Source organism: Hyla sarda, chromosome 9 (genome assembly GCF_029499605.1).
Source record: "Hyla sarda isolate aHylSar1 chromosome 9, aHylSar1.hap1, whole genome shotgun sequence".
Classification (NCBI taxonomy): domain Eukaryota; kingdom Metazoa; phylum Chordata; class Amphibia; order Anura; family Hylidae; genus Hyla; species Hyla sarda.
In genome coordinates, this window is record NC_079197.1 from 36,373,346 (window position 1) to 36,401,323 (window position 27,978).

The 27,978-nt window shown below is 42.5% G+C and overlaps 1 protein-coding gene and 1 long non-coding RNA gene across 2 annotated transcripts in view; one reads left to right on the forward strand and one right to left on the reverse strand.

Annotated features, from left to right (window-relative positions):
• The window catches only part of PTGS1 (prostaglandin-endoperoxide synthase 1), a 90,313-nt gene that overhangs the window by 23,534 nt on the left and 38,801 nt on the right, over nucleotides 1–27,978 (forward strand). The window contains exon 3 of the mRNA XM_056537954.1: nucleotides 27,342–27,458. Coding sequence (XP_056393929.1) covers nucleotides 27,342–27,458 — 117 coding nt within the window. The remainder of the gene's footprint in view (nucleotides 1–27,341; nucleotides 27,459–27,978) is intronic.
• Nucleotides 360–27,894, reverse strand: LOC130290383 (uncharacterized). Its single transcript, XR_008847590.1, has 4 exons — nucleotides 27,777–27,894; nucleotides 25,640–25,744; nucleotides 2,002–2,115; nucleotides 360–609 (listed from the first exon to the last, which is right to left on the reverse strand). It is a non-coding gene; the product is annotated as an uncharacterized LOC130290383 (long non-coding RNA).

Genomic DNA, 27,978 nt, shown 5'->3' on the forward strand with positions numbered 1-27,978 from the left:
GAACCCCCATCTGTGCTGGTATAGAAACCCTCTTTCCTCTAGACGTAGAGGATGCCCCCTTGTTATAGATACAGTCCTGGGTATAAATAGATCATGGGAAATATCTCTGTACTGTCCCCTGATATATTTGTGGTGAGTGGCGGGACCACGGGGTGTAGCGGTGTAGGTGGATGGGGCAGATGGTATTAACCTCAGGGGCAAGGTGTTATTAACTCCTAACCCCAAGGTGTTATTAACCCCTAATGTTCGTGCCCAGAGTGGTTTTTGGGTATAGGGAACTACCCAAACGATATCTCCGCTATCCCAATGGCCAGGCAGTGAAATGAGAGTCCATGACCAGGTTATGGTTTAATGGAGGCTTTACTGAAGTCAGACAGTTGTTATAGTCTCTACAGCTCGGTCATAATCCCAGAGAGGTGGCCAGGAAAACAGAAGGACCTCACAGCTTGCTGGGGCCAATTATACTTGTAATGGACTTTAGATCATTCACTTTAGGCCTTACTGGACTGTAGGTAACGACAGCAGACATAGACTTGACTCACTATAAGTGACGGTAGATTTGAGGCCTTCCAGGTAGCTGGACACTAGCACTGAGACATCTGGTCTTGACTGTACCCCAGTAGAAGGAGAGAGGAAAAAAGAAGAGATAATTGTAATGGCCGCCCCATTATAAAGGGGGGCTGAGCCAAAAGCCCATAGGTCAAGCTGCGGGTCATGTGTTAAGCTGATGACTCTCTGGGTAACATAAACATAACATGTGACATCTCAAAGGTCCTTTAGACAATTACATTAGTCCTCCAAAGGTCCTTTATACTGTCTATACATTATCATACTGACTATATACCTATTACAATAAATAACATTGTACTAACAGCAGGGAGACACTGCAGGAGAGCCCGCAGGTCACTGAGGGACTCAACCTGACAGGGCCTAAGTGTAGTACAGGCCTATGTTCTGTACTGGGACATCACATATTTATACATAATTATTAGGTAAGCCTTCTTTTTCTAAACTAAATAACCCTAATTCTGATAATCTTTCTGGGTACTGTAGTCCTCCCATTCCCCTTATTACTCTGGTTTCCCGTCTTTGAACCCTTTCCAGCTCCACTATATCTTTCTTGTACACTGGTGCCCAGTACTGTACACAGTATTCCATGTGTGGTCTGACTAGTGATTTGTACAGCGGTATAATTTTTTCCTCGTTGTGGGCAGCTATGCATCTATTGATGCACCTCATTGTTTTATTTGTCTGACACTGGTTCCTGCAGTTGAATTTGCTGTTTACTAAAAACTCCTAATTTATCTTCCATGTCAGTCGCTCCCAGAGTTTTCCCAATTAATACATAATCCCAGCCTGGATTTTTCCTCCTCTTGTGCATAACCTTTCATTTATCAGTGTTGAACCTCATCTGCCACTTTCTAGCCTAAACCTCCAACCTATCCAGATACATTTGTAACAGTGTACTGTCCTCTATTGTGTTATCTACTATACACAGTGCACTGAACTCTACTATTGTGTTATCTACTATACACAATGCCCTGTCCTCTATTGCAGAAAATGATGGACTAGTGGTAGTTGTAGCAGCCAGCAGTTAGCAGGCATTGGTGGACTAGTGTAATGCCGCTCCATGTACTTATGCAGAACTTTAAATTCTAAAATTGCAGCACTGTGCCTGGTTTCTTTCATCTGGTTAAATTGATTTTTTTTTTCTATTTTGGTTTCAGGCAGATGGATAAATCTGGGCCACTGTCTGATTTCTGCCTTTAAGGTGTTCTATGAACATTTCCATTATTTCAAATGGACAGGTTTTAGTTAGAAAAGTCCCACAGGAGGGGCTGGATGAACAAATTATACTGTAGACCCCTCCCTCCAGCCCCCTGTTCAGTGAATGGAAATGCATGAAGACTTCAGACTTTGCAAAGTTTTAAAGTCTGCATAAGTAATTACAGTGCAGTTACATCCAGTGACATACTGGTGGTGTCTTCTTGGCATTGTTACCTTTTTGTCTCCATTTGTTCCTGGCTGCCATGACATCTTCCAGCTACATCTTCCCTCTGCAGAGTTTGATGCAGATATCATTGGTTCCTTACGTTATCAGGAGATCCTTATCCTCTATACGGAGACAATAATAATTAAAACCCTGCCATACACACTGCTCCCTGAATATAAACCTGCCACACACACACACACACCATACCCTCTAAATCTAAACCTTCCACACACTGTGCCCTCTGAGTATAACCCTGCCACCCACTCTGTTTCTTCTCAGTTTGGCTTAATAACAACCCTGTACTATCCCCCTCCAGACCCCTTTCAAACCTCTCTGTTCTTCCCAGACACATTTGCCCCCCCCCCCCAATTCATCTGTCCTCCTCTAAACCTCTGTCTTCCTCCTCCAGACCCCTTTGTCCTCATCTTCCAGATCCCTGTGTACCCCAGACTCCTATGTCCTCCAGACCCCTTTGTCCCCAGACCATTCTGTCTCCCAAACTCATCTGTCCTCCTCCAGAACTCTCTGCTCTGTCCCTCAGACCATATGTTAGTTATGTTAGTTACGGCACATGCTCGGAGAAGCTGCAGCAGGTACATGCCTATGACGGGCCTGTACATGGCACATCTGCTACCAATAGCCCCTGCTGCTCTTGAAGGGTCAGTATCAGCTCTGTGCCTAATGTCTTTGGGGGGGTCTGACCCAAAGCACCCCTCCAGTGCGAAACTCAGTGCCACCCCAGCCTAAACCAACAAGAGGATCAGCCTGAGCAACTGGCAAATGTTTTTAAAAATTAAAAAAACAAAATAAATAAATACAGTACACATCAATCAGTATGGTGTCGGGAGGCCCTCCCCAGCAGCAGAGGCCCATGGGCTGCAGCATCTTTAGCCCAGCGAGTAATTAGTCCCTACCCACCGCTCTAGAATGTTTGTCTGGTTAAGACTGGGTTCACACTACGATTTGAACTACGGTTCCCGTATACGTCTGGGACTTAATCGCGGCGCCCGCACTCAGCCGTATTCGGGAACCGTAGTTAATGTATGTCTATGAGCCGACCGGAGTGAACCGCTGCCTCCGGTTGGCTGCTTTTTCGGCCGTATGCGGTTTCCCGACCGCAGGCAAAAACGTGGTCGACCTCTCCTCCCAGTCGTATACTGGAACCGTAGTTCAAATCGTAGTGTGAACCCAGTCTAACTTTTGTTTTGTGATATTTGTGATGTATTTGCCATGAGGTAAAAAGCTTTTTAAACTGTGTTCCATTCTTTTTTCAATCTGAATCTGTAAAAGTGAGTTAAACATGATATTCCAGGAAACAATTTCTGTAAAAAGAATTAAAAAAAACCAACATAATATATGAGGAGCCAGAACCAGCTGGGGACAACATTAACAAGTGGAAATTATATTGTACATTATATCACAGATGGCAAGACACGTGTTCGGCAGGGCCATAAATCTGTGAACACAGAAGTATTCATTCATTCTTCTCTCTTAAAAGTAATGACATATATACACATACTGATCACCTGCTTTACTAATAATAAGGTTCTTTCTGGGACTGAGGCTATCAGTATTTCATGTCTGGAATCTGCAAGATGAATGGGTCAAGTCATCTCTATAGGATTTCTTTTTATTGTGATGTCCTGTAGTTTGGGCTCCTCATATCCCGATTTTCTGGTTAAAGGGGTATTCCAGCTAAATACATCTTATCCCCTATCCAAAGGATAGGGGATAAGATGTCTGAACACAGGGGGCCCGTGCAGCACCCAGATTCTATGCGAGGCTGCGTCTCCAGTCTTGGAAACCTCTTTGTTTCTAAGACAGAAGATGGGACGTCACTCCACCCCCCCCCCCCCCTTGTGTCGACCGTCACGCCGCTGCCCCCCCCTGCATATACGTCTACCATGTTTATGATACATTCATAGTTTTTGGCTGGGAAAATAATCCCACTATTGCACTTTATCTATCTGTAAATACAAAGTATGTGTTTTCGGTGAATATCCCCCCCCCCCCCCCTCCCATTTGCTCACAGGGGTTCTCCAGAACTTAAACTTTGAAGGTTTGACCTCAGTCAGCACAATGAAGGTGTCACAGCACTCTTGTGGCCTCACCAGAAGGTGGTTCCTATTAGCAATTGGCATCTGTGCCTAGCAGTCTTTTTTACATGGATTTTATCAAGAAGGGGGAGCCCTCTCATATTTTCTTTCCTTTCCTATGGGTCAGGCCTCCCATGTTTTTTTTTATTTCACTGATAATGACTTGGCTCACAGACTCAACCACAGACCCACTAGTTTAAAGCATCTACTGATGTGGCGTAGGGATAGATGGAACATTTACCTTAATCTTTAATGACCCTCTCAGCCACAAGCAATGTCCCTTGGCACTGAACAGGCTCATATTGCACTGTTCCCCAATATGATTATTGCCTATTCTCTAGCATTGCTGTAGCACTGCCATCCTCTCTACTGGCTATAACAGGGCATAACCTCAATGCCAAAATGCTAGCCATTACAATGACTGGACTCCTGGCAACCAGCTTTCAATCTGTGAAGAATATGCCTACATGATATTGATCACCAAAAAGTGTTCCCACCATGACTGAAGGGCAAATGACAGTTGTCAATTATGGGCAGGGAACAGTGAAGCCCTAACTCACCCACAGCCACTGTCCCTACCTATTGCCTATCTGCCCTAAGTAACGGATTGACAACCACTATGATAAACCTTCTTTGCTAATTGCCGGGGCAGCGTTGGCAAAATAATAAAAAAACAAAAAAAGTAGGTGTCGGGAACCTGCTGGAGGCTCACAAACTAACAGAGTTAAGAGTCAAGGTAAAAGCCAATAAACAATAAACAAGCAAGTATCCAGTAAGCAGGAGGTGTCAGCTAAGGTATAACCTTTCACAGACAATGAACTGATTACTGCTCCTAGCTTATATTGGCAGGTAATCAGGGATACCTGATAGGTAGCAGAGCTGAGGACCACACCTAAACGACACAGGTGAGCTCCAAGCAGCTCAAGCCCAACTAGAGTAATTTAACTCTTCATGTTCAGCCAGAGCCAGGCGTTTTTTTTTTTTTTTTTTTTTAAATTGGCACAGTCAGATTCGAAGGAGTGCTATCAGACAGAGGAGTGCACAGAGGAGCCCACCCTCATTTAGGCTAAGTTTCCACTTGGTTTTTTTTCCGGCAGTTTTTGGAATACTGCTACTGTAGTTTTTGAGCCAAAGCCAGAAGTGTATTCAAAAGGAATAGGAAATATAAAGGAAGGACTTACACTTCTCCTCCCTTATGGATCCACTTCTGACTTTGGCAGAAACTTAGCCTTGCTGGACTTTATCCATGCCTGTGCTTCAGCTTGGACAAAGTCATGGCTTTATGAGCCACGATTTGTATAAAAAGGAAATAAAATTTTCTTATGTACAACATATAAAATATTTTTGAATCTGACAATGCCCATTTAAATGGGCACTCTTATTAAAACGAATTTTTGCTATTGCACTACTTATGGTAAATAAAAAATCTTTTTAATGTAGTTTGTTTAAAAAAAATGGTTTCCTATGCTTTATTTGTGTTTAAAAAAAAGCTGCCACTAGGTGTCTCCCTTTTTGTCCAGGGCACATTTACCCTCATCTTTTGCACAGACTTTAGACTCCTGCTGGCCTGGCAGAAGTGCAAAAGCAGGAAATGCTGTGGGGTGTGTGTGCAGCCTTATCCAATCAGAGCTCATCTCACACTCTGAACTGCTCTGGGCTGTGTGTAGCAGAGTGAGGGATGAAGTTCTCCCCTGTATGGCTTTAGATGATGTCATGCCTGCTGGGGAACGCCCCTTACCAGTCTATGAATCTGACTGAGACTGAGCAGAAAATACAGAGCAATATCAAGGTAGAAAACTGCCAAATAATAAAAATAAAGGCAGGGGTGGTTTATCATAATGGGGGCAGTGAACTGGGAGGCTTATAAAATGTAATAAGATCATGAGAGGTACTCTTTAAGTAAAAAAAAATACTATAATGCTTTTTTAAATTCTATAGCAAATTATTAAAAAATATACATATAAAGCAAGAAAGAATCCAAGGTATAAACAGAACTCTGTTCCCAACACTGGATATGAAGCATTCTGCTGTGCTAAGATTAACGAGGAAGTGCACTTCTATTGAGAACACTGCAGATTATGCAGTATAATTACTATCTGTTTGTAAATCTTATTTACTTGGCTCTTAAACACAATTTTAGTAACTTTTAAAAGGAGTTATCTGGGAATGAAATTCTTTATTAAAAATAATAATATAAAAAAAAAAAAAAGCATACTCATCTGCACTGATCCCCCGCCGCTACTGTTCTGATAGCTACCTGTGCTCTCATCTTCTTCCTACTTCCTGGGACATGCCACCCCTGCAGGAACTGCCCACTCAGCCAATCGCTGTCTAAGGAGAGTCACCACTGCGGCCAGTGATTGGCTGTGTGGGCAGTCCCTGGAGGTTGGCATGTCATTTTATTTCTACTGGATTACTAACATTGCCATCAATTGTGTACCCCCATGACCTCTACTTTATTTCACACCTCTCCAGTTCTGAGCATCTCCAGATACCTCAATACATCTATGTAAAGGATATTAGCAGCAGTCTGGACAAGTCTCTAATACTAATTTATAAAAAACAGAATTTCTCAGAGCAATCTACCAGCAGATTATAGGGTATTTTCTGCCCTCCTTCTGCACGTCTATGTAAATGTTCTATTTAGCCATTTGCAGAATTGTGGGGTTAACTAGAAGGCACATTTGTCCCCATGGATAATAATTCACACACTACAAGATCTATGGTTTTCAAGGGAGCAGTAGAAATCTTTATAAGATCTACCAAAGTGTAATATAAGACAAAAGAGTAAGACATCCAATAATTCAAATACCGTGAGGAAACGACAAATGTTAATGTTCAACTGACCACAATGTGCGTGTTGTGCTGCCTGTCTCAGATGGAGTTCATGAAAGAGAAAACAAAAACATTTTCCCTTTTCACTTTTTTGATATTTTATGTTGAAGCATTGTAGAGCAACAGTCTATGGTGAAAATACAGTGTTATACATCTTGCTAATTTTTTGAAAAAGAAAAGCTAAAATATTGCATTGACATGTGTTCAGACCCTTTAGTCAGTAGTGAGTTAAAGGGATACTCAGGTGGAAAACTTTTTTTTTTTTTTTTTCAAATGAACTGGTGCCAGATTTGTAAATTATTTCTATAAAAAAAAAAATCTTAATCCTTCCAGTAATTATCACCTGCTGTATGCTGTAGAGGAAGTTGTGTAGTTCTTTTCTGTCTGACCACAGTGCTCTCTGCTGCTACCTCTGTCCATGTCTGGAACTGTCCAGAGCAGGGCCAAATCCCCATAGCAAACCTCTCCTGCTCTGGACAGTTCCTGACATTGACAGAGATGTCAGCAGAGAGCACTGTGGTCAGACAAAAAAGAGAGCACTGTGGTCAGACAAATCTGTTTAACTTTCTGGCACCAGTTGATTTGAAAATAATTGTTTTTCAGAAGAGTACCCTTTTAAAGCCCATTTGACAGCAATTACAGCCTCCAGTCTTCTTGGGTATGAAGCTACAAGGTTTGTACACCTGGATTTGGAGATTTTTATGCCAATATTCTCTGCAGGCTCTGTGAGGTTGGATGGGGACTGTCTGTGGAAACCATTTTTGGGTCTCTCCAGAGATGTTTGATTGGGTTCAAGGGGTCTGGCTGGGCCACTCAAGGATATTCACAAAGTTTGTCCTAAGTCAATCTTATATTGTCTTTGCTGTGTGCTTAGCTCCTTAAAGACTTAGGGCATACCTGTACACCCTTAGTCCGCTCCCTTTCTATAACGCGGGGCCACAGTGTGTCATCATAGCAGGTCAGGCCTGGCCTCTGATAGCGGCTGGGACACGTGGCTAATAGCATGAGGCACTGATTGCGGTGCCGCGCGCTATTAACTCTTTAGATGCTGCGTTCAAAGTTGATCGCCGCGTCTAAAGTGAAAGTAAAACGCTGCCAGTTAGCTCAGGGAGCTGTTCGGGACCGCTGCGATGAAATTGCGGCATCCCGAACAGCTGTAGGACAGCTACCTGCCTCCTTGTTGTTCGATTGCCGAATGACTGCTCAGTGCCTGAGATCCAGGCATGAGCAGTCAAGCGGCAGAATCATTGATCAATGGTTTCCTATGAGAAACAATTGATCAATGTAAAAGATCAGTGTGTGCAGTGTTATAGCCCCCTACGGGAGCTATAACATTGCAAAAAAAAAAAGTGAAAAAAAAGGTGAATAAAGATTATTGAACCCCTTCCCTAATAAAAGTTTGAATCACCCCCCTTTTCCCATTAAAAAAACTGTGCAAAATAAAATGAACATATGTGGTATCGCCATGTGCATAAATGTTTGACCTTCTGGAAGTTTCTCCCATCTGCACATACGATTTTTGGAACTCAGCCAGAGTGATCATTGGGTTCTTGGTCACCTCTCTTACCAAGGACCTCCTCCCTCAATTACTTAGTTTGATGTGGTGGATAGAGCCTGGTTGTTCCAAACTTCTTTCATTTTCATTTTATTATTATCTATGTGCTCAAAGGATGTCTGGGCATGCTGGGAGATTTTGTTTTGCAAAAGCTGTAGGCACACAACTGAAGGCAACACTGCTGCAAAAAGGAGTTATCCAAACACTGTACCTCCAACTATTCCAAAATTACAAGTCCTAGCATTACAGGACAGCTTAAGGATGACACACATGAATGACATGGGAAACCACTGTACTTTTAGCACTAAACCTTTGCACTAATTCAGGAAGAGTACAATCTTCAATATTCATTGTGTGTATATGTGTGTGTACAGCATAAAAACAGAGCAGGGCTGCCAGGTTCCCGGGAGCAATGAGTCAGCAGAGTGAGGGAGAGGGAGGATCACAGTGAAGGCAAAAGAGGGACATTCCCCTCCCTTTGACAAGATGGAAAAGACAGTGAGCAATGTTAATATGCTATTTTTTAGTGAAATATGGGTGATAGAGACATAGAATTACATGTACATGATCAGGATTAGGTACTGAGTAACATATAACTTTTTTTTTTGTGTGCGGGATCTGACAGGTATGCTTTAAGAACAGAGGGCGTACATGTACGCCCTGATCCCGTTACTTTCACGAGTGGAGAACGCTTCAAACCCGGTGGGTCCCGGTCGCTATAGACAACCATGACCCATGGTTAATGCCAGGCATTGCAGATCAGGCCGGTGCCTGGCATTAACCTTTTAGATGCCACAATCAAAGTTGATCACGGCATCTAAAGTGTGGGGTCAATGGTGCTGGTTAGCTTAGTGGAGCTGATCAGCTGAGTGGATGGCGGGAGGGCCCTTACCTGCCTCCTCGCCATCCGATCAGTGCTCTAAGGCTCTGGCCAGCGATGGCATGCTAGAACAGCAGAGCACCAATTACACTGATCATTGCAATTACCAAAATTTGCACTGTGTAGAAACAGAAGCCCCTAAAATTTATAAAATGGCATTTTTCTCTTTCAATTTTACCACACAAATGTATATATTTTGATTTTGTCGTAGATTTGGCTATTAAATGATTGATGTCATTACAAAGTACTATTGGTGACGCAAAAAAAAACAAGCCCTAATATGGGTCTGTAGGTGCAAAATTGAAAGTGTTATGATTTTTAGAAGGGGAGGAGGAAAAAACACATTGGCATCAATGCAAATCTGAGGAAGGAGGATATACCCTCTGAAACGCATCATTGGAAGTTTGTTAATAAGTATAGTGCCTCCTGGCACTTTTCTCTGACACATTGGTGTTTGAATGGTCTGGATTCTGCGATCACAAAGGTTCAGTTTTTCCTACTCCTTTCTTTTCTTGCATGGGAGAAGATCCTATCCTCTCCTATTGGACCTTGGGCCTTGTAGTTCGCTCCTTTTCCACATCTAGTACCCTAAAAGGTCTGGTGAGCGACAAATTTAAAGAGACCTCACTATTCCAGTCCCGGCTGGGACCCTGGTGTCTAGGATAACACACGAGGCGCTGTCCTCTCTCCTCTCTTTTTTTCTCCCTCCATATTATGTACCAGTTGACTGTGTCCCATCAATCATTGCTTTAGTATGGTCTTTACATGGTAGTTTATGAGTTATAGCAGTGCCAGTTGATTCTTCTTTTGAGGATCTGGCCTAGTCACATTGCGTATTGTTCATTTTTTATTAAAGGGGAACTCCGGTGGAAACAAGGGGAAAACGAATGTTTTCAAATCAACTGGTGCAAGAAAGTTCAACAGATTTATAAATTACCTCTATAAAAAAATCTGAAGCCTTCCAATACTTATCTCTGCTGACACCTCTGACAGTTCCTGACACTGGCAGAGGTGTCAGCAGAGAGAACTGCACAAATTTCTCTGTAGAATACAGCAGCTAATAATTTTTAAGATTTTTAAATAGAAAGATTTTTTTACAAATCTGTTTAACTTTCTGGCACCAGTTTATTTATTTATTCATTTATTTATTTATTTATATAGCGCCTACAGATTCCGCAGCGCAGTTGATTTGAATTTTTTTTTTCCCCCACCGGAGTACCCCTTTAAGTATGTAAAGAACTGTAAAGTGAATGTAAATAAAAGATTGTAAACAATGATAACAATCCCACTTAAATTCCACCCAAATCTAGACAGATATGATTAATCAGATATGATTAATATCAGGAATTCCTACATTTATGTCTTATCTCACCTTATAGTTTGGATGCAATCCATTAAAATCTAATGTCTATGGAGGCTGCATGTGGAAATGATGATCAGACAAATTGTATTTAGACTGTTTTTCATCTGGACGATTTTTCTCATGACCATGTAGGTATGTTAAAGGGTACCTCTCATCAAAAAAACTTTTGATATATTATAGATTAATGTATGCAGAATAACTTCACAGTTGCATGTTATTAAAAAATATGCTACTTTCTATTTAATTTTCCACTTTGAAGAAATGACCACTAGGGGTCTCCCTACCAGTCCTGGCAGCAAGCATTTCAGACTCATGCTGGAGTCCTAAACCCTACGAGCTGCCAGTCTGCTTTGTTCACAAAGGAGAACACTCAGAGCTGCCAGCCTGCTTTGTTCACAGCCTGTTTGGCTGTGAACAAAGCAGGCTGGCAGCTCTGAGTGTTTAGGACTCCAGCATGAGTCAGAAATGCTTGCTGACAGGACTGATCGGGAAAAATACAATAGCGAGAAGCATATTTTTCATTAAAATGCTATTGGAAAGTTATTCAACATTCATTAATCTAAAATATATCAAAAGTTTATTTGATGAGAGGTACCCTTTAAAATCAAGTCGTTTTTCTGCAGTTGTAATTAATTTGCCATGTGCCGCTATTGTTGCGAGTCTATACCAACTCTGACCTGGTTTACAAAACTGACTGTGGACAGTATTTGTAAAAATTCACGCATTTTGCCACAAACTTTAGGTTTTTAAAGGGGTACTCTGCCCGGAGATATCTTTTCCCCTACCCAAAGGATAGGGGATAAGATGTCTGATCGAGGGGATCCCGGCCCAGACATCCATTGCACAGAGCAAACTTCGGTCCGTGAAGGATGACTGGCGATGCACGCCGGAGGCTCGTGATGTTATGACCACGCCCCCTCAATGCAAGTCTATCCTTCGCGATCACCCTGCTGCACCCGGTATTCATTTAGAGCACCGGGTGCAGCGCCTGAGGCTTGTGAAGTCATGGCCACGCCCCACTCCTATAGGGGATAAGTTACATACAAGATAAGTTTAAGGTACACTGGTCACTGGCATAGATTATAGTAAAATCAGCAGTACACTGGTCCCTCAACATACGATGGTAATCTGTTCCAAATGGACCATCGTTTGTTGAAACCATCGTATGTTGAGGGATCCGTGCAATGCAAAGTATAGGACAGTGGTCTACAACCTGCGGACCTCCAGATGTTGCAAAACTACAACACCCAGCATGCCCGGACAGCCAACGGCTGTCCGGGCATGCTGGGAGTTGTAGTTTTGCAACATCTGGAGGTCCGCAGGTTGAAGACTAGTGATGAGCTGCATATGCCATATTCGAATTTCGCGAATATGAGGATGAATATTCATCCCATATTCGGGAAATTCGAATATTCGTTATATTCGTGAAATTTTTTTGAATTGCGAAATTTGGCTATTGCGAATGCGAAATTAATAGCGAAATGTCGCTCGTCTGCGCATTCGCGCTATAACATCATGCGAGGGATGTTGCTAGGGACATTGCTAAGCTCTGACAACTGTGCTTGCAGAACTCTCATTGGCTCACAGGCATAAGTAGGGCGGAATTTCCCCCAATATTCGCATGCATAAACCTTTCGCCTCACAGTCTCATCCCTGGGTCTTTAATGATACAAGCATTGCATTTATCAGTCGAAGGAGATCCCTGCAATGTGCTCATTTTTTAAAACAGTTTGAAAAAAAGACGAATATTCGTAATAGCAAATTTTTTTCGCAAAATTCGTAATATTCACGAATACGCAATATTCGCAACGAATATTCAAATTACGAATATTCGTGAGCAACACTATTGAAGACCACTGGTAGAGGAAGTTGTACTCACCTGTCTCCGCCGCTCCGGACCGTCACCGCTTGTCACCGCTGCCCTGGATGTAGCCTTCCATCGCTGTCGCCACGTCCTCGGGGTGTCCCCGACGCTCCGGCAAGGCCTCTGCCTCCCCGGCATCCTCGCTCTCCTTCGCCGCTCTCCATCGCCGCCATCACGTCGCTACGCACGCCGCTCCTATTGGATGACGGGACGGCGTGCGCAGCGACGTGATGACGACGATGGAGAGCGCCGACGATGCAGGGGATCCCGAAGAGGACGCGCCGGAACCCCAAGGACAGGTAAGTGATCGTCAGTGGACCACAGGGGGCAGCGTAAATGGCTATCCGGTGGCAGCTGAAGCAGTCTGCGCTGCCGGATAGCCGTTTATGCGATGGCCCTGACATATAAAAGCATCGTATGTTGATGCTGCCTTTAACATCCGATTGGCCATTGTATGTTGAAATGATCGTATGTCCGGGCCATCGTAGGTCGGGGGGGGGGGGGGGGTGACTGTATATATAAAAGCAGGTGCCATTAATTGATACATTCCTTCCATAGCATTTACAACATTCCCCAATTTCCCCCTCCTTACAGACCACTACAGTTAAATGATGCTGTATGGTAAACACAACGTTGTTCCAGGAACCTTATCTGCAATGGCTGCCTTCAGGGGCCTTCTATAAGAAAACCTTATTAACAGTGTCAGTGATCATAGAGGTATTTATAAGGCTGTAAATCCTTACTGAAAAAGGAAATTATAGCAACAGGAGAAGATAAATGTAAAACTTCCTCTAATCTGTATTCCTTCAAAAATGGTTCCATTGCTGACATATCTGTAGAGGTAAATTGTAAACTGTTCTTGCTGCCTTTCCCCTGTGCGCAGTACCGGGCTGTATCTGGTACCTAATTCTATGCAATGTATGGAATGCATTTTCCTAATATGATCTGCATAGATAACACCGGTGCCTCCAAACCCGCCTACGGACAGACTGTACTATGGAAAAATAAGGAATGGTGTAGAATTACCCAGTGGCATAACTATTGTCAGTGCAACTGTCTAATACTAGAGCCATGGATGCAACAAGGATGCCCAGTTTAAATAGTGTATGGGTTTTATTGGATTACCTTGCATAGAAGTTTGGGGGCTACTCAGTAGGTTTCATACCTTGTGGTAAAAAGGGCTGCCCTGGTGACAATTTCCCTCAAATTTTACCTGACACATTGTGCCATATATTGTACCAAAATATGTCTTAAAGGGGTACTACAGTGGGGGGAAAAAAAAACATTTTCTAATCAACTGGTGCCAGAAAATTAAACAGATTTGTAAATTACTTCTATTTAAAAATTAATTAAATTAATACTTTCAGTACTTATCAGCCGCTGTATAGTCCACAAGAAGTTGTATTTCTTTCTGGAGTTCTTTTCAGTCTGACCACAGTGTTCTCTGCTGACACCTCTGTCTGTGTCAGGCAAATCCCTATAGCAAACCTCTCCTGCTCTGGAAAGTTCCTGACATGAACAGAGGTCTCAGCAGAGAGCACTGTGGTCACATAGAAAATAAATTAAAAAAGAAAAGAACTTCCTGTGGAGCATACAGCAGCTGATAAGTAGTGGAAGGATTACGATTTTTAAATAGAAGTAATTTACAAATCTGTTTAACTTTCTGGAACCAGTTCCTCTTTAAGGAAACGTTTCACAAAAAGACAGTAATGGACATGCTTAGGAAGGATCTGCACTTGTCTTGGGGCTAAATAGCTATGTCATGAGATTACCATAACACTGTGGCTAGTTTTTTGTGAACTGGTATTTCCTGTTTCAGTTTTCTTTTGTTGACAACAAATCCCATAATTCAATTTTCCTCCCTCCCACACATCAGCCACCCCACCCATTGAAACATAAATGAGCTGCTTCCATTCAAAAGACCTGTGGTTTTCAATCAGGGTGCCTACAGCTGTTGCATTAGTTGCCGATCGATCCCTCTCCCATCAAGCGATCTCTCCACCCATTGACGCAGACATGCTCCCTGTCATCAGCTGACTAGTGAGTCAGGTCTCGGCCACATTGCAAACTGGGAAAAATCTGAGACAACAGTCATTTTGTATACTGTAAAAAATAAATATTGGGGTGAAAATCACAGAAGATTTGTGAGAAAACCGTATCACGCACAGGTACAGACACTGTATTATGAACTACACTAACTTTACAGCCCCTGTAGCATAGTCAAATAAAAAAAAATCCTGGAATACCCCTTTAACTGCCATATGCAGTTGGTTGCAGAGTGAGGGAGGAAGTTCTCCCCTATATGGCTTCAGATGATGTCACGCCTGCTGGGGAACGCCCCTTCTCAGTCTGTGAATCTGAACTCGAGGCTGAGCAGAAAATACAGAGCAATATCAAGGCAGAAAACTAACAAATAATAAAAATAAAGGCAGGGGTTGGTTTATCATGATGGGGGCAGTGAACTGGAATGATTATAACAGTAAGAAAAATGTAAACCTGTGGTATAAACATTAATCTATGAGGAGGCCAATTTTTTTTTGCCAAAAGTCTGCCTATATGTATTATATTTGTCACTCATGTTTTTTTCTTTTAAGTGTGTTATTATTATTTTTTTTAAACATTAGTGTAAAGTAGACGTGATTGCTTATCATTTCATTGCAAAACTGTGTCAGTGTATACAGTAAATACATGGATTTATATACTAAGAAAGTGTAAATATTCCGATGAAAATTAAAGGAAAAACGCACACCTGTGTTAAAATTACATTTCACACTGTAAGGCAAAATAATTGACCTAGCTCTAGCATTACAGTGTACTGCAAGTCATTCAAAGGCCCCATTCACATCATATTTCAGAGTGTCCTTACAGCTGTAAGTTGGCAAAATGTCAAGAAGGGATACTAACGTACAACCTGATGTGTCACTCTGGGCCTGTTGACTTTAATGGGACGAACATAGTCTAATTACTACTATGTTCCGTTGAAATCCTGAACGTATACGTTCTCTGTGCGGGATTGGTCGACCACGTTGCATGTTCAGGAAATGGACTGACCAAAGTCACAATTAGACAGTGTTTGACCCGTTAAAGTCCATTGGCCCTGCAGTGATACATTTTAGAAAAACTGGACAAAATTGTTCTTAAAAGGGTACTCCACTGGCCAGCCTTCGGAATATTTGGTTCCAAATGCTGTGTGCATGCGCTGCAGGGGTCGTCCACACCCCCTCCTGATGTCACATCATGCCCCCTCAATGCAAGTCTATGGGAGGGGCATGATGGCCATCACGCCCCTTCCCATAGACTTGACCTGAGGGGGTGTGGCGTGACATCTCGAGCTGGCGTGGCCGACTCCCGCAGCGTGCACACATCATTCGGAACTAAATGTGTTCCGAATGCTGGCCAGTGGAGTACCCCTTTAAGCTGTTGTCTAACTTGCACACTAGAGGTTCATCTAAATATCTGGTACAGCCCATGTAATGCCTTTTGTGTTGGAGGAATTACCATAGTTTTCTATTCTGAAATTTAAAATACCAAATATCAGATCTGTAGAACATCACCAGAGCGAGTCAGATGTGTTTAGACTATCCTGGGCATTGGTCCCAGTCTACTGAAAGCTGAGCACCCGCCAGAAAATTAATATGTCTTAATTATTCATCTAGGAAACACAATAATCTTTGTTTATAAACTGATATGTGTATTCTTTCCATTAACCTTATTTTTGTGGATATTGTAATCTCTTGACTTCTTGAAGTCTTTTCCAGCTGTATCCCACCCATGGGAAGACATCCCCATCGGAATTCAGATGACTGTGCAGATGTTTTAAGATAATACAGGATGTACCTTTAAACTTTTCCATTTCCATTATTATTTAAATAATTTGACATTTTCTGCTTTTGACCCTCAGACCTGTCTGTGGCAGCCTGTCATGATGGCATCCTGTCCATAAACATAAGGCCATCGTTATAAAACAGCCTATGTGCACCAGCTTATCACGTTTATCAACATTTAGTAGTAATTGGTATACCAGTGTATATACAGTAGAATCGCCCAATAGCGAACACTCACGGGGAATAAGTGTCCCCTATTGAGAGATGTCCCCTATTGGAAAAAAAAAACTTTTTTAAATGACAGAATACTTTACTGTTCTCACCCCAGAGTGTAGTCACCTATAAAACATGATAAAAAGCAATATTACAGTACAATCTCCCAGTGACCTTTATTCACCCTTTATCCCCCATATCATTTCATCCACCCTTTATACCCTGTGCCAACTTGTGCCTTGTGCCAAATTATCTCCCCTTACCCCGTGCCACATAATTTCCCCTTGATCCCCCCTGTGCCATTTCATTCCCCCATTATTACCCTCTGTGTAAATTCATCACCCCCCCCCCTCTTTATGAAGTGTCAAAGGGGGATAAAGGGGGAATTAAATAGCACGGGGGGTAAAAAGGGGGGGGGGGGATGATTTGACACAAGGGGAATAAAGTGGGATGGGGATCAGGAAGGACGGGGTGAATAAAGTGGCTGGTGGACTTATAGAACCATAAGACCACTGATGTCTTCTGCTTCTGTGCTGGGGCTGCTGCAGGGGGCTGCAGTGGGAGACTGGGCCCCTTACTGGGGTATTGGCTGTACCCCTTGACTGCGGCTCTGTGTACAAGGTAGGGCCGGCACATACTCCTGGTTGTCTCCTATTGGGAGTGTTTTGTCCCATATTGTTCCCTATTGGGATCGTTTTGTCCCCTATTGGGTGTGTCCACATCCACTATTGGGAATATCCCCTATTCGGAGGGTGCAAATGCATTAATTCTTATGGGACTCTGCTGGGGAATTAAAAACTGTCCACTATTGGGAGGTGTCCCCATTGGGAGGTGTCCACTAAGGGAGATTTCACTGTATGTGTAATAATTCAAATGTAGATTGCTTCCAATATAGGAAGGTAGTCTCCATGCCCTATTCAAAAGTAGGTGACTTTGTAAGAGGGATGTGTCTCTACAAAAAAGCTAGTACAAAGTGTAAATTTAGGTTATGATTAAAGAAGAGTGAACCACCCAAGATTTGGCCATCTACTTCATTTCAGATTCAACACAGATTCAGCCCTAGCTCATGGAGTGTAAGACCTAAAGTTTCGATGCATAACATAACATATAACGCATAGAGCAGAGACTCTTGTCCAAATGACAGGTGTCCCTGCTCTCTACATAGCTTTTGTTGCGCACTACACCATGGTGTCATGGAAATTACATACTGAGCAGGAGGCATACACTGCAAAACATAAAACATAAAAAAAAAAAGATTTTTGTAAACTTAGGACAAAATCTGATTAATTCCAACTTTAGAATCTCTACATGGAAAAATGTTACATACATGAATGGTGCTGTCCCCCAACTGAACTTTTCCTGCTCCATAATTCTGGTTTAACGATGAATATGAGTGTGTGCTTTGAATAAGGCTAGGTTCACATCACAATTGTGCCTTCAAGGCATGGATAGGTCGGAAAAATGTCAAAATGACATGCCAGCTTATCCGCGCTTGGACATGTACAGGCACCATTCATTACAATGGTCCGTGCGTAGTCGCTTAATGACTACATTCTGGTCATTTCAAGTTTTACAAACAAGATAAAAATGATCCAGCAGAGAGATGAAAATTCCAGCGTTATTATAAATAAAATCCGTACATCATGATAGATGGTGAAGAGAATTCTGGACACGTTTCTAACGGCAATCCGTTCTTTGTCACAGAATGGATTGCCGTTCGAAACGCGTCCAGAATTCTCTTCACCATCTATCATGATGTACTGATTTTATTTATAATAAAGCTGGAATATGCATCGCTCTGCTGGATCATCTTTATCTTGTTTGCTGACGTTGCGCACCAGATCCGGGCGGATCCGTGCAGAGTGTTGGGGGGGGGGGGGGGGGGGGTGAGCTGACATTCATCTGCTTCATTTCAAGTTTTGTCTCGGAATGAGAAACATGGCTTGCAGCAATTTTTAGTCTGAGACAAAACTAGGATACGTTGTGAAAATAACTCGAACGTAGTCACTAGCTGACTACGCTTGGGCTGTTGAAATGAATGGGCCTCGTGCCTGTCAAAGCACGGATACGTCAGCACATCATTTTGACATTTTCCTGATGTATCTGTGTCTCTGGGGCACCAAATGTGATGTGAACGACGCCCTAAACCTCAAATTATGAACAAGGACTAAAGGTACCTGACAAGGACTAAATGACAAAAAAGTCTACAAAATGTACTGCATCGTCTAAAATGAATTATTTTTCATCTTGCATGGTGCAAATGACATGTTCCTCATAGGGCTTCTTGCTTCCTTTGGATAAACTTGGTAATTTAGGTTGGAATTGATAGACTTGTGCCTTTCTTAAAGGGGTTGCCCAGTCCCCCATTCCTGTTCCAGCAGTGCCTGTGTACCTACTTATCTTTACCTACTTGTCCCCATCTCAACAGGCAGGAAATGCCCACTCAACAAATCATTGGCTGTAGTGACTACACTCCACAGGAAATGATTGGCTGAGTGGGCATTTCCTTGTTTTGAGATTGGATCAGGAAATGGAGAACAACAGAGACTCAATTAACTACCATAATGGTGGGGAATCAATAGGGTGAGTTCTACTTTTTGATTTGTTAAGACTTTCTTAAAAGTGTCTTCATAAAACTAACAGCCTCAGTGATAGGGACAGCATTACTTCTAAAGACATTGAATTAAATAAGAGACAAACTCTTAGGTTGGGTTCACACTACGGAATATCCGAGTGTAATTCCGCTTAGAAATTCCAGTGCAGCAGAATCCCATCACTGTCAATGTGAATCTGCTACACAGTTCATATTGCTGAATTTCCGTGACAGAGTTTCCACCACTGAAATTCTGCCTCTGAAAGAATGATCTTGGTCATTCTTTTGGCGGAATCCACCTGGAATAAATTGGTGTCTATGGAAACAGAAATGTACGCATAGCCCTACCGAGTCAGCACAGGCCGCACTCAGAATCTCCGCATGGAAAAATTCCACAGTGTAAACTTATCCTTAAATGGGTACTCTGCTCCTAGACATCTTATCCCCTATCCAAAGGATAAGGGAAAAGATGTCTGATCGCGGGGTCGGAGGCTCGTGATGTCACTACCACGCCCCGCTCTTGACATCACGATCACTTCCCCTCATTGCAAGTCTATGGGAGGGGGCGTGACTGCCGTCACGCCCCCTCTCATAGACTTGCATTGAGGGGGTGTTGGGACTATCACAGAGGCTGTTATGGTATGTTCACACTACGTAATTCCTGAGGAATTCTGTGAGCGGAATTCCGCGAACGGAATTAAGAGCTGAGAACATAAACATCAGTGGGAATGGGTTTCTGTGAGATCCGTTCACACTGCGGAATTTCAGCGGTGGACAATTCCGCCGCTGAAATTGTTCCGTGCGAAAAAAGAACATGTTCATTCTTTGCGCTGAAGTCCGCGAACACTGCATAACCGTCAATGGTGACGGCGCTGTGTCGCGCAGTCCTACCGCCGAAGTATTTCGGCGGTGGCCGCCAGAATGGAATATCCGCTCGCTGAATTCTGCAAGCGGAGATTCCGTTCACAATCCGTAGTGTGAACATACCCTAAGACTTGCATTGAGGGGGCGTGGATAGGGGATAAGATGTCTAGGGGTGGATTACCCCTTTAAGGTATGACCTCCTAGTCTGATAATGTGGAAGCAGGACGCCAAAAGCATATGTTTATTGGCATAGGTTTGTACAAATTCATATATATGCATAAAGATATGGTACCTGAAGATCCACGTTCATTAAAGGGTTAATATACTGCAGTTTAACCATTCTCAACACTTGACATGCTGTTTTGAGAGTTGTACATTTATTTGGTCCAAGACAAATACAACATGCTGAGAAGTTGATGGAAGACTTACCGGCAGTAGAGCTGCTCATGGGCCTTTAGTGGGTGAATCTAGTGATGGGGGTTTTCTGGCACGATATGTATTTCCTGTTTCTGTCTGCAGTGATCTGTAGTGTAATGTGAATTCCAGGAGCCTGTTAGATGTCATTTTAGCCGGTTTAAATATGAGTCAAGTCAAATTCTCTGTAGAAATAGGTTGAGTCAATTGTTCAGCTATTTTTTCTAGATGTAGATGTCAGTCATTCTTGTTATACTCAATGTGACTTAGTTTACTCACTAGTGCTTCTCACTCACAAGCGGCGTCCCATACGGCATTGGTTGCCTAGCAACTCTACGGCTGGATCTTACTTACGGCCCTGGGTTGTCAGTGTGGCTGCCTGGGAGAGGCGATTGGAACTTACGTCTAAGCGCAGCAGCCCACCATGTCGGAGTTCACTGTGCCACCGAGCAGTGCGCCCGCCGCCCTGCTCTCTCTCTTACAGGCCCTGCTTGTCCTCAGGTACAGATCCCTGCTTGTCCTCCATGTAAAGAGCCCTGCTTGTTGTCAGTGTACAGAGCCCCGCTTGTTGTCAGTGTACAGAACCCTGCTTGTTGTCAGTGTACAGAGCCCTGCTTGTCCTCAGTGTACAGAGCCCTGCTTGTCCTCAGTGTACAGAGCCCTGCTTGTCCTCAGTGTGCAGAGCCCTGCTTGTCCTCAGTGTACAGAGCCCTGCTTGTCCTCAGTGTACACAGGCCTGCTTGTCCTCAGTGTACAGAGCCCTGCTTGTCCTCAGTGTACAGAGCCCTGCTTGTCCTCAGTGTACAGAGCCCTGCTTGTCCTCAGTGTACAGAGCCCTGCTTGTCCTCAGTGTGTAGAGCCCTGCTTGTCCTCAGTGTACAGAGCCCTGCTTGTCCTCAGTGTACACAGGCCTGCTTGTTGTCAGTGTACAGAGCCCTGCTTGTCCTCAGTGTACAGAGCCCTGCTTGTTGTCAGTATACAGCGTCCTGCTTGTCCTCAGTGTACAGAGCACTGCTTGTCCTCAGTGTACACAGGCCTGCTTGTCCTCAGTGTACAGAGCCCTGCTTGTCCTCAGTGTACAGAGCCCTGCTTGTCCTCAGTGTACAGAGCCCTGCTTGTCCTCAGTGTACAGAGCCCTGCTTGTCCTCAGTGTGCAGAGCCCTGCTTGTCCTCAGTGTACAGAGCCCTGCTTGTCCTCAGTGTACAGAGCCCTGCTTGTCCTCAGTGTACACAGCCCTGCTTGTCCTCAGTGTACAGAGCCCTGCTTGTTGTCAGTATACAGAGTCCTGCTTGTCCTCGGTGTATAGAGCACTGCTTGTCCTCAGTGTACACAGGCCTGCTTGTCCTCAGTGTAAAGAGCCCTGCTTGTCCTCAGTGTACAGAGCCCTGCTTGTCCTCGGTATGCAGAGCCCTGCTTGTCCTCAGTGTACAGAGCCCTGCTTGTTGTCAGTGTACAGACCCCTGCTTGTTCTCAGTGTACAGAGCCCCGCTTGTTGTCAGTGTACAGAGCCCTGCTTGTTGTCAGTGTACAGAGCCTCATATACGTTAATAAGGATACAGTGTTATGCAGAGGTGTACTTATAACAATTTTATAGACAAATGATACTATTTACAGTCGCCCGGGGGGCATGAAATGCTTTCTTCTTCCTAGGGGGGGCATGACAGAAAATAATTGAGAAGCACTGGTTTACTGGAACTTCAATCCGCTCTTGCTAGGAGTTGGTTAGGCTTAGAAGCCACCTGAGAGACCTATTTAAAAATAGCCACATCTGTAATGACCCGAACAAAAAAATATTGTATTTATCCCGCAAGTTGAACACTGTAAAAAAATAAAACCACCATGATTGCGGTATTTTGATAATCCGCCTCTCAAAAAAAAAAGGAAAATAAAATAATTAAAAAGTCATTCGCATTTCAAAATGGTACCAATAAAAACTAAGTTTTCTATAAAACATGAGCCCTAACAGAGTGCCATCAGGCAAAAATAAAAGGTTATGGATCTTGTAATGTGATGACATTAAATATATATATATATATATATATATATATATATATTTTTTTTTTTTTTTATGTTTCTATTATTGCAATGTAGTAACACCCTATATAAATATGGTATCCCTGTCATTGTACTGGCATGCAGAATAAATATGTTATGATACTTTTTCCATTCTGTATTTTTGGCATAAATTTAAAATGCCAAAAAAATGATTGACAAAATCAAATATAAACCCTAAAATTGCGGCATTACAAAAGTACCAAAGAAATAAATAAACAAGCCCTTGCATGGCTTTATTGATGGCAAAAATAAGTTGGGGCACTTGGAAGGCGAAAATGGAAAAACAAAAATAAATGAATGAATGAATAAAACAATAAGTCATTTTTTGATGATACAAATTGAGCACTTACAAACACCTCAGAAGGGGTCAATTTAATGATACGTAAAGAAAATGCAGTGAAGCCTGGGAATGACATGAAAATACAAAACAGATGTTACACGTTGCCGGGGTTTGTATAAAAGAGGGTCATTGACTAAAGCTACTTTTTTTTTTTTTTTTTTTATACATACCGGCTTTATAGACTGTACATACCAGCTTTATGGGGGATTCTTCGGAGATTTTTTTTTTCAGGTTCATACAAAAGTTACCAGTGTGAAAAAGTAGAGATATTCCGGCTCTATCCCTGGTCTGGACCCCGAGCAAGGAGAAGGTGTGGACCTCACCCAGAACAATGGAAATGAAGAAAGTAAACTCCAGCTCGGCTCAGGAAAATGTGGCTTTATTCACATCAACGAGGCAACAGGTACAGAGAGGAAGTGACGCGTTTCGGCCAGGTGCTGGCCTTAGTCGTACGACTAAGGCCAGCACCTGGCCGAAACGCGTCACTTCCTCTCTGTACCTGTTGCCTCGTTGATGTGAATAAAGCCACATTTTCCTGAGCCGAGCTGGAGTTTACTTTCTTCATTTCCAAAAGTTACCAGTGTTTCCATGCACCAGTGTGCGGCAGAGGAAGAGCAGCTAACAAATCTTAGCACAATAATTCATGTATTGCATAATGCAGGGTCCTGCTGTGCATAGTTTATAGTATCTTGTGAAGCCAATTGAAAAAGACCTACTGTACATATACCTGCGTAGAATGAATGTAGTTACTGTATAACAATCTGTTATGAAGCACAATGATCAACAAAGTCATTGGTTATTATTGGTTTTGATACTTTGGGTTTCAGTTTAAAGCATATCTTCAGTAACCACAAAGAAAAGGAAGCAGAGCCACTTAAGATATGCATATTAAAACATATTTTCTTATTAGAAAGAATAAAAATAAAATAGAACAATATTGGAAAAAAGCATCGCAAGAAACCAACACACTGGGATAGTATATAAACAAGTAAAATAAATGTATATAGCAGCAGGCATAAGAGCGATACATAAATTACAAAAGATGCAATAAGCTTATACAGGTAATATATATATATATATATATATATATCATATGTTTTACATATGTTGTTGTGTGTACTATTACTAATTAGTTACATTCACTTCAATGCGGCAGAGCTGCCATACCACACACAAACTAGGGACAAGAGTGGCGCTGTTTCTGTTTTATTTTTAACCCTGGATGATCCCTTTAAAGAAGTTTCCCCACCTTGCAATTTTATTCCCTATCCATAGGACCGCTGGGCCCCACCTTGCTTTTGAGAACAGAGACCAGAGTCTCCCTTTAGTAAATTCCGGCAGAATATTATTCTTTTTTTTAATCAACTGGCGCCAGAAAGTTAAACAGATTTGTAAATGACTTTTTTATAAAAAAAAATGTAATCCTTCCAGTACTTATCAGCTGCTGTATACTCCACAGGACGTTGAGTTGTTCTTTTCTGTCTGACCACAGTGCTCTCTGCTGACACCTCTGTCCATGTCAGGAACTGTCCAGAGCAGCTTAGGTTTGCTTTTGGGGATTTGCTCCTACTCTAGACAGTTCCTGACATGGACGGAGTACCCCTTTAAAATTATGCAGTGGGTGACGCATGTGCAAAGCAGCTCCATTCACTCTCCCCTGTGCATAGGGTATAACTTTAAAAATTGAGAATACCCCTTTAAGAGTTATTTGTTTCAATTACTATTAGATTATCTTTTAATTTACAAACTCATTCTTATACTCTCACCCATAAACTCTCTTAACATGCCTTGAAGACCATACTCAAATGATTCCCATCTTCTACCACAAACACTGCATTTAGAAAAGACGTATTGGTAATTTCCAGTGGGACATGTGCGGCGTCCTGGTACCTATCTTCTAGCTGCTGTAGTCTAAAGGTTGTTGTGCTGCTGTAAAGTGATTCTAGGGGATTAAATCCTTGGGTATCACAATTGTCCACTGCTACACTTGTATACACTGAGGGGATAGGTTGTGTAAGGATTAATCATTTTTCTGTACTGCCAACACTGGTTGAAATGTGTAAGGATGCATTGGGTTTTGGTCACATGACCTTTTTTCAGACAGGCTTCTGCTAGAGTCTCCCAAGTCCAATCCTCTCTTCCTAGACTACCCAACGTCTACTATAGTGTGTAGCTGCCAGCAAAGCCTAATGTGCTGCAAGTTAGCTTAGCCATGGTCCTGCCAGAGAATCCAGGATTAAGTTGCTAAATTCTAACCTCTGAGTCAGTCACTGTGATCACGTCAACATGTGATGTTTCAGGAGGTTTTACCCAACAACTGTCCCCAGTCACTCCTGAGAGGGTATTTGTTTCTACAATACTGTTTCTTCTCCAGAGAAAGAATAGTCTTAAAGCCAGAAGAGACAGAAGCTGTGCAAGGGCTCTTTTGTCAACCCTGGATCTTTTGTGGGCTTTTGGTAAGAGTGCTGTATAGCTTAAAAATAAAGACCTTTTTAAACTTACGCCCTGTCATAGGGAATCATAGCACAGCTAAACATGAGTAAAGTCATTTACAAATTTCCAAGCTGTGAACGTTCTCCTCAGTGGAGTTGACCTAACTGGACTGTGTCTGGAATCCCTAGCAATGCTAAAAGCCATTATAGGACCATAGGGTCTTTGCTATAATATTTCAACTACTAGCACAACTAAAGAGAACTGTGTCCAATTCCCATGCATCCAGCTTTAAGACTGTGTAACCTTTTATACTAACCTGTATTGTACGGAGTCGGTCCATACTGGTGATCAGAGGATTCAAAGTAGTTTGTTGCTGTTTTTCTAGTTACCTATGTGTCTGGATTCAGTCATTTGCACATAGCTATAATGATAAAAAAAGACTGTTAGAGGGACTACTACCCCGAGGTGCCCTAAACTACTATACCTATCCTCCTCATGGGCACCAAACCTGCAGCTCTGGGACCCTCAAACTTGTATCCAGAACATATTCATTTTCTCCTTAAAGCTAAACTCAGTCTGGGATACTACTTGCACATTTTTGCATTTGTAGGGGGATGTTTGCGAAGGATGTTCAAAAAGTTTCCACACTTTTTTTTATTTATTTAACTCCAACGGTATGTATTTCCAAACGAATTACATCACTTTCTACATAGTCGCCTTCCTTTGTGATACAAGTAACATGCTCAGGTGTAGTACGGCTCACACTGGATAAATCCCATATGTAGTATAAAGCCGGTCAGAAGTAACATACACATGATTGTACATTTGGGTTGTATGACTATTAGCTGTACAGCTGTTTCTAGCAGCTGTTAGAACAGGAAATATATCTACTTTGACAAATGGCTCTTCTTAGAATACACATAGATGAGTGCAGAGCAGTGTCACATTACTGTTTGCAATGAATTATGATATTGCATATTCTAGCCTACAATGAAGCCTCTTCAACCAAATGCCTCTTGTAATTACAGTTTTAAAGTAGCTGAACCCTGGCACGATCCTACACCCAATAAACAATCTGTGCTAGCTAGTCTATATGGACAGCAGGGATTTCACGTTGTTCAGTGTACAGTAAATGAAAGATCCCAGAAGTATTTTCAAGGGAATGTTTTATTAGAAAGTACAACTTATTTAAATATAGGTTGAACTTGATGGACTCTGGTCTTTTTTCAACCTTATGAACAATGTTACGATGCTACCCCCATTAAGATGTATGGAACAGATTTTTTTTTATTCTTGTAACAAATTTGCCTCCTGTGAATGCACCATTAAAGGGGTACTCCGCTGCTCAGCGTTTGGAGCAAACTGTTCCGAACGCTGGAGCCGGCCCCGGGAGCTCGTGACGTCATCGCCCCGCCCCCTCATGATGTCACATGTCGCCCCCTCAATGCAAGTCTATGGGAGGGGGCGTGACAGCTGTCATGCCCCCTCCCACAGACTTGGATTGAGGGGGCGGAGCATGATGTCATGAAGGGGTGGGGCTATGACATCACGAGCTCCAGCGTTCTGAACAGTTTGTTCCAAACGCTGAGCAGTGGAGTACCCCTTTAAGTGTTTCAAATTAGAGATTGCGCTCTGAGCTCTAGACTTATTACACGTGGTAATATTGGCCTTTTCGGACAATAATTGCCCAATTAAATAAGGCCCTAAGCTGATCCCACTGAAAATTGGCAAGTTTGTCTGACGTACCTGTTATCTGTATGGGTATTTAAAAGGCTCAAGAACAGGCCATATAGCTGTGTTGTATAGCCCTGTACCTGCACCTATGGCTCAGGCCATATCTCTATATACCTGTGATTTTTAAGGGGGGGGGGGGGGATACAATGCCATATGGTGACAGCAGATGTCTGTAGTATTGAGCCATAGGCCTTAGAGACAATGGCTTAGCTCTACTGTGGAGGTAGAGTTATGATGTAAACTATTTTATCCTTATTTTAAGTGTCCTATCATTTTAATTCTAGTGAATCCATGCTGCTACTACCCATGCCAGCACAAGGGTGTGTGCGTAAGGTATGAACAGGGAGAATATGAATGTGACTGCACCCGGACTGGATATTATGGGAGAAACTGCACTATCCGTAAGTTTTGAACCAAATGTCTTTATCATATCCAACACTTGTTTCCTGTACTAAAACACACGCTGTTGAGAAATTGTGCAGCTTTGGTTATCTCAGTTAAAACAGCTATACTGAATGGTGGACGTGAGTTTATAAGGCGTATCTTCCTTTGCAGATATAACAATAATGTGTCAACCCTGCCAATTTTTCTCAACAACATTTTGTATATTTTTAAACTTTCCGCCACACTTTTTTGGGGTTCCTCAGGAAGGTAAAGTTTGATTCACTGGACTTTTGAAACAACATTATAAAGCCTCTGTTGTCATATGTTTAACTTACTCTCTCAATCCTTCTGTATAAATCTTTTCTCAGAAGCTCTTACAGAGTCCTTTCATATCCAATATCTAAACATTTATGAAGGAGAAACAAAGTCACTCAGAAATGGCGTAATGAAAAGTAATTTCAGCTAATAAGGGAACCATTTATTTCTGTCTTTGTCTTGGAATTTTTGTAGTTGTGTATTTAAAGGGGTACTCCGGCA